Source organism: Diabrotica virgifera, chromosome 1, assembly GCF_917563875.1.
Source record: "Diabrotica virgifera virgifera chromosome 1, PGI_DIABVI_V3a".
Classification (NCBI taxonomy): domain Eukaryota; kingdom Metazoa; phylum Arthropoda; class Insecta; order Coleoptera; family Chrysomelidae; genus Diabrotica; species Diabrotica virgifera.
The window spans coordinates 257,418,335-257,426,580 of NC_065443.1; the positions used below are offsets into that span (position 1 = coordinate 257,418,335).

General features: G+C 32.7%; 1 protein-coding gene across 1 annotated transcript; it reads left to right on the forward strand.

Annotated features, from left to right (window-relative positions):
- Window positions 1-4,826: 4,826 nt before the first annotated feature.
- LOC126883560 (dolichyl-diphosphooligosaccharide--protein glycosyltransferase subunit 4) lies at window positions 4,827-5,005 on the forward strand. Its single transcript, XM_050649205.1, has one exon. The coding sequence runs from the start codon at window positions 4,828-4,830 to the stop codon at window positions 4,930-4,932; it is 105 nt and encodes a 34-aa protein (XP_050505162.1). The 5' UTR covers window position 4,827; the 3' UTR covers window positions 4,933-5,005.
- The last annotated feature ends 3,241 nt before the right edge of the window (window positions 5,006-8,246 follow it).

Here is an 8,246-nt window from a genome sequence, read left to right on the forward strand (position 1 = left end):
TTTTTAAGAAAGAGATAATTACGATTGAAAACAAATAGTGAGTTTTGTGTCATGTTGATAACTGAATAACGGAATGAAACCAAGACAGAATTCCTTCTCCAAAGTATGTGTTCTCGGTCTTACTGTATGGTGTCAAGTTTTGGACTCTGAATAAAATCAATCTACTTACCTAAATCGCCTTGAGGCTATAGAAGAATTTTACAAGTATCTTGGGTGAAGAAGATTCGAAACTCCACAATACTAGAACGTCTCAGCAAGACTACTGAGATTATAGAAGGCATCAAGAAGAGAAAAGTGGAGTATTTTGGACATGTAATGAGAAGTTTCAACTATAGGTTGCTACAAAATATTATGCAAGTGAAAATAGAAGGCAAACGCAGTCCAGGACGAAAAAGCACTTCGTGGTTGATTTAGGATGGCAGTGAATAAAATTAAGGTAGCTATGATAGTAACTAACGTTCTGAAAGGACATTGTACATGAAGCAAAATAAAGTAACAGCCCATACCGAAAAAGAATCCAGCGTACGCGAGTGACGAGAAATTTTTTATTTCATTGCCCCCTCCTTGCAAGGTTCCTGGATCCGCCGTTGTCTGTGATCTTATTCATTATCTCCTGAAGAGCTTCATAACTGTCAGTGAATACCACCCTGTCATCCGCATATCTGATGTTATTGATGCATTCTCCGTTAATTGGAATTCTGGCTTCAACATCTAGTTCTTTTTTTATCTAGTTATTTGAAAAACATTTGTAAAATTCACCACATATTTACAAATGGTTAGAGATCTGGAATATATAGATACTTTAGGTACTCAGAAATTTTTAAATATAAAAGAAGCCTCATCTCGATAAAACTGGCTTATCGAAAAAGTACTAAGAGGCAAAAAAGTTCTAAAAACATTGTATTTAATAACAATTGCATTTAATAACAAATCAAGTTGATTAATAGCAAGTCGAATATTTGTTAATAGCTTAATGGTGTCTATTTAGTCGGACATACTTTGATGTATCGGAACGCTGGAACAGGGAAGTTTTAATTGTGGAACATGATTTTAATTGTGGAACATGATTTTAATTGTGGAACGTGTCATTCTGACAAGTTTGTGATTGTGAAAACTAGCAGGCTGTTTTTAAGTTTATTCAATCTTCTTCTTCTTCTTAGCCTTCTATCGTCCAAATTTGGACATAGGCCTCTCCCAACTCCTTCCATCGGTCTCTATCCTGAGCAACATATTTCCAATTTGTTCCGGCTACTCTTTTAATCTCATCAACCCACCTCATCTGTATTGTTGCATTATTGTTGCATTCCAACGTTGGTCTTTTTGTCTAGCAGTGTGGCCTTCGAAGCTCCATTTAAGTTTAGCAACTTTTGTTATTATGTCTTGACTTTTGTTTTGATCTTACCCAATCGTTCATCTTTTTATCTGACAGTCGTATACCCTAACATTGCTCTTTCTGTTGTGGCTAGTTTATTCATATTTGCCTTGGTTAGGGTCCAGGTTAGACATCTATATGTCATGATAAGAAGGATGCACTGGTTGAACACTTTTCTCCTCAAGTATTAGGGTATTTTGCCGTTTTTAAGAGTATCCAACTAAGTTTTCCAAATCCAGCCCATGCTAGTCTTGCTCTCCTAGTAATTTCCGCACTTTGGTTCTCTTTGTCACGTTTCAGGATTTGGCCTAGGTAGATATATTCCTGGACTTTTTCTATCTCACTGCCATTTATAGTTATACGTCTGGGGGTCATCTGTGTTTTTCTCATGTTCATTTTTAGGCCAACGTATTGGGAGCTGCCTGCGAGTTCCTCCGTCATAATTTGCAGTTCCTCGACTGCAATTTGTCGTTTTGAAGACGTCTTCTAGGGCTAGGTTGAAAAGCTTTGGCGATATTATGTCTCCTTGTCTCACGCCTCTTTTAATGTGGATGGAATTTGTATTTTCGTCTAGTTGTACTATCATAGATGCATTTTCAATTTTATTATATTCAGTTTATTCAATAGCAAACTTTATATAATATGTATATGAAAAAATGTTTGTCCGACAAATATGTTGGGCATTTTAATCATTCCGACACGTAGAACATGTCAAATGACAGGAATTATGTTGGTGGTTAAAAGCAGTCTGAATTTTGCATGAGAGTTTAATGAAAGGGTCACAAATCAATTGGAAGTTCTGTCCGAATGGGACGTTCTCGTAGTCAGACATTCGAAACCTGTAAGCTGTTCCACAATTAAAACTTCCAGTGTTCCCGTACATCAAAGTTTGTCCAACTAGACACCGTTAAGCTATTAAACAACTTTTTTTTGGTGCGCGGGATCTTGGCCTATAATGGTATCACACTAATAATTTAATTGGAAAGTATACAAGCATTTGGGAGGGGAGGGGGGTTAAGGGAACAAAACATAAAATTATTTTTTTAAAGATGTTGCTGTCATATTAAAGTAAAGGCACATGCCCATTTTTAATATAAAATCTCTAATAGTTTTCGATACATTAGAAAAAATATATTTCCATTTTGTAACTTCAAGGGGCTGTCACTTTTTTTACGTGCATATGTGTATGTGTACTAGGGTAATTTAGGTTCATTTGAACTATTTTTAGTCCCAGAATATGTGATTTAATTTATGACCTACTTACCTTGATGAATCTCAAAACAGGTATATTTTTATTTCTAAATTATGATTTTTTTGGCACATAATACTGACGTTATCCGACTAGGCGTGATATAATCGATGATTTTTGAAATGAGAATATGGGTCGTGTGCTAGCTTATTTCACAGGTAATTCAATTCTCTATTCATTAATATAAACATTAAGGGCGTAGGGGCAAAATTTCACGCCAATGTGTTTTAAATGCATTCATTTTTTCCGAATCCTGAGAAAACTAATTAGTATTTTTTTAAAATTTGAACGCAGAATGAAAGATCACAATATTACCGAGAGCCGAAAGTCCCTTAGAGTAACCAAAAAGTTTCTTTTGAATGAGACATCTGAAATTAAAAATCACACTAAATGTTCTCTCTTTTTTTTTCACCTCTGTAACTTATTAAAATAAACATTATAGAAGTTTTCAGGGACTTTCGGCCATCTGTAATAATGCAATCTTTCATTCTGCATTTAAATTAAAAAAAATACTTATTAATTTTCTCAGTATTCGAAAAAAAAAATGGATGCATTTAAAACACATTGGCGCGAAATTTTGCGCTTACGCCCTTAACATAATTATTTACACAGTGTGTCCAAAAAATTTTTTTAATTATATTAATTGACACAAAAAGAAAAATGTGCTTAATTTATTAAATTCAAAATACATTTTACTGCTGTTAAAAATCATAAATAAAATGTTTATTTGACAAATAAAAATTACTTTTCGCTTCAATTCAATGTTCAAACTGCCACCCACCTGCCTCTTGGCAGCCTCAACATTTAGGCGAATAATTTAAGCGAAAAGCAAAATTTATTTGTCAAATAAAAATTTTATTCGTTTTCTGGCAGCAGTAAAACCCATTTTGAATTAAATAAATTACTCACATTCTTCTTGTCAGTTAACTTGATTTAAAAAAAATTAATTTTTAAATTTTTATTTATCAAATTAACATTTTTTCCTGTTTTTAGACAACAGTAAAATGTATTTCGAATTAAATAAATAAAGTATATACATTCTTCTTTTTGTCTCAATTAATTTAATTCAAATAAAAATTTTTTGGGCACCCTGTATGGTTAATTATATTAATCAAACTGGAACGTGAAGTAAAAACCACTTCTATGTAAAAGGTATATTTACTAAAAATTTTTAGAATCCCAATGGATTCAATAAAATGGGTTCATCAGAACGTTTTCAAACCTATCGGTCCATCATCAGTGATCTAAAATCAAATAAGTAATCCCACTATTAAAATTGAAAAGATGGTTGAAATTGTGAAAGTTAAAAAATGTGGTTATGATTACTTACTTGAATACTTGCAAAATAGCCCCAGAACCAAACAATGGTTGTGATTATACAAGAACAGGTATACAGCCAATCCAGGGAACTACCCCTTTTTAGTTTAATTATATTAATGCTTATATTAATAAATAGAGAATTGGACTAGCTTTCAAATGAGCTAGCACACGATCCTATTCTCATTCGTGTCGTGTGATAGCTCATTTGAAAGGGTATTCAATTCTGTAAGTGTCCAAAAAAATTTTTTAAATTAAATTAATTGACAAAAAAGAAGAATGTATGTAATTTATTTAATTCAAAATACATTTTACTGCCGTCAGAAAACAGAAAAAAAATATTTATTTGAGAAAATAAGCGTTGCTTTTCACCTAAATGAAATATTAAAACTTCCAACAGGCAGGTGGTTGGCGGGAGCTGGTTTGAACATTGATTTTAAGCTAAAAACAATGCTTTTTTGTCAAATAAATATTTTTTTCTGTTTTCTGACAATAGTAAAATGTATTTTGAATTAAATAAATTACATACATTCTTCCTTTTTTGTTAATTAATTTAATTTAAATTTTTTTTTGAACACTATAAACAATTATGTTAATATTTATATTACTGACTACAGAATTGAATACCCTTTCAGATGAGCAATCACACGACCCCTAGTCTCATTAAAAAAAATAATCGATTACGTCATCACGTCCATATGGATGACGTCACTCGTATGAAATATATGCCAAAAAATCGTAATTTAAAAATAAAATAGACCTGTTTCGGTATTTTTCCTTAAAGTCGCCGGTTTACGAAATATCGAATTTATTCCTGACATTTGCACCATACTGTAATTTATAATAATTATTGAAAATAATATATTGACTTACCTCTTTTATTTTCAGAATGATCACCGACGTTCACCTGGCACTTCTCTCTAATGCTCTTGGAGTAATTCTTTTCCTTCTTGTGGTGCTTTTCCATTATATTAATGCAAATTATTCTAAATAAATTTCACAAATTTATAAGCTTTAAGTATAAGATGTAAATATAAAAAATACACTTTTCTATTACAACTTTTTTATTCTGTGTATCTTTTGTAAGAATCGAAGCTAGATTTAAGAGAATACTATTAACATGAAATGAACTAAGTTAAGGTACTTTTCGAGTAGGTACACGCCCTTTTAAAAAAGAAAAGGAGCGGTTTTAATATAATTGAGATTAATTACTACAAGTCGTTACGGTACTGATTTTAGATATATTTATATTGACTTCCCGATATTTTATTGTATAAAAAATCACGATCAGTCGTTTATTATTTAATTTTAAACGTTTAGGTCATTATTATCATGAATGAATGAATCAAAAAGCAAAATGTTAAGAAAGCCTAAGGCTATATAGTTGAGTTTTAATTTCAATATTTTATATACCTACGCTAGAATATTCCACAGGGTGTTCCAAAATTTGAAGAAAAAACACACTATCATTGTTACACTCGGTATACAGTGACACTTATCTGTTTAGCAACAATATTATTACATTGATATTCTTGAAGAATAAAGCTATAACATATTAAAAAAATCACTAAAATCGGACAACTGGTTTAGGAAATACGAGACATAAAAAATTTCCCATTTTTAAGGTGGTGCGTTAATTTTGATGCTTAGTGTATGAAGGTAATATAAAAGTAGTAGTAAAACTTTTTAATGAAATATATTTATAACAGTGGAGCGATTTCCACAGACTGGCTCTATATCTTTCGTCACAAAGCATAAAAACATTGCTCAGAATATCAATATTTCACATAATTAGACGCAAATGCGAAGATCTCGTTGATACCCAATTTGATTTTAAAAATGCTATGGGAACCAGGGAGGCACTTTGTAATAAATATCCTATTGCAAAAATATCGCGATAAAAGAAAAGATACCTATATTTGCATGATACGAAAACGCATTCGATAAAATACATACCTATAAATAAAATAAGTACCTATAACATTAATTTATATGCCCAAAAATATAGGAATAGATGACATATAGTGCCATTAAAAATTTGTACTTAAATAAACGTGCTGTCGTAAAAATTGGAGATAGCTACACTAACGAAATTTGCAAATTTCCATAAACCGTGAAATCAGACACGGTTGCATTTTGTCCTCAACATTGTTCAATGTATACTCGGACCAATTATTTAAAAAGGCACTTGAGAGACAGCCATATGTAATAAAAATCAACGGGGAACTACTTAACGTAATTAGGTACGCGGTCGGTACAGTAATTCTGCCAGAAAATATTGAATGTCACTTTTTAATAGTGTGATCAACGAATGCTTGCCTCCCGAAAGTAACATTGGCACCATCAGATGCAAAACCTAACATGTTGGATATGTAAGTAAGGTATCTTACTGTTCTAGCTTGATAAAATATTCAATGATTTTGCCATGTAATCCTGTTGCCGTACCATTGTCACAACATCAAAATTAACAACCAAAGTAATAACAATATAACAAACTGAATAAAATTATAACATTAGCAGAAGAACAAGGTTTTAGGTGTGGATGATCATGCACCAACGCTATATTTATAATGAGGCAGATTCAAGAGAAGTCATTAGAATACAACAAACCCGGCGTATTTATGTTTCGTGAAAAAGTAAGAACTAAAAAAGATAACAAAAGGGGAGAAAAACAACTTAAAATAATTTGCTATGCAGACGACGCAGTGCAAAGTGCAGATGATTTACCTACATATGCTGCATCAATTTAATATAACCGCCAAAAAATTTAAAATGCTAATTTCCCCAAAAAGGCCAAATTCATGGTTATAACGGCAAATCTACTAAGATGTAAATTAGAGCTGGAGGGTCAGATAATCGAACAAGTCTTGGAGTTTAAATATCTAGACATCACACTGTCCAGCTACAGAAAGCTCGAAACAGAAGTAGAAGATCAAGTGAATAAAGCAAACAGCCTGTTTGAGACAATATGGAGAAATAAAAAGAACAGTAATCAGACCAATAACGACATAAGCTGCAGAAACACGACGTACCTGATAAAGAGAGGACAAAAATAATGCTAGAAACAGCAGAGATGAAAACCCTTCAAAACAAGTAATTGAACTTCGTAAGTCCTAGGTTTTCACTCAAAGTAATCGAAAGTAGAACTGGAAGTCGATATTTGAACGCTTCTTGTAACTTTGCATCGATATACGACTTTACTAATTTTGACTAAACTTTGGCTCATCATTGTTTAAAAAGAAATTACTTCAAAACAGGAACTAAAGATTAAAACTCAACTTTTTAATACGCTTCGATTGATGTGTTACATGTACTATTTCTGCGAATATAACGGCACTTCTGGTTAGAACTTTTTAAGCGGAAATGATACCAAAACCAAAATTTTTTCTCATCTTGCTAAGGCACGTCGAATGATATATCGCTTATCCTATTGCGGTGACTTTAGAACAGTTCATATGGTTGCAACTCTAAAACCGGAAGTCCGATGTCAAATTTCTCATATTTAATACCATCCTTGGGTTATAAGCTTCCATTCGACAACTCATTTGTCATTCTACCTGTATTAATAATGGAGACCTGTATTCGCGGACAGAAAGACAGATGAACAGACAGTCATGAAACCGGAAGTATATATTTGTTTTGTTCTTCCGAAGTAGCGTCGAGTAATATATCACGTGTACTATTCCGGTGACTTTAAAACAGTACTTCTGGTCGCATTTCTAAAACCGGAAGTCCTAGGTCAAATTTCGCACATTTAGTACCATCCTTATATTATATGCTTTCATTTGACACCTAATTTGTCATTCTACCTGGTATAATGACGGATGAGTTATATTCACGGTCGGACGGACAGACAGCCTAGGTCACATATCTCATTTTGAGTACCATTCTTGCATTATAAGCTTTCATTTGACACCTCATTTGTCATTCTACCTGGTATAATGACGGAGGAGTTATATTCGCGGTCGGACGGACAGACAGCCTAGGTCAAATATCTCACCTTTAGTACCATCCTTATATGCTTTCATTTGACACCTTATTTGTCATACTACCTGGTATAATGACGGATGAGTTATATTCGCGGTCGGACGGACAGACAGCCTAGGTCAAATATCTCATTTTGACTAGCATTCTTGCATTATAAAGCATTCATTTGACACCTCATTTGTCTTTCTACCTGGTATAATGACGGAGAAGATATATTCGCGGTCGGACAGACAGCTTAGGTCAAATTTCTCACCTTTAGTACCATCCTTGGATTATAAGCTTTCATTTGACACCTCATTTGTCCTTCTAGCTGGTATATTG

Bases quoted from the DNA above. Each gene is read 5' to 3' on its own strand.
- LOC126883560 (XM_050649205.1), top strand. From the start codon at position 4,828: ATGATCACCGACGTTCACCTGGCACTTCTCTCTAATGCTCTTGGAGTA.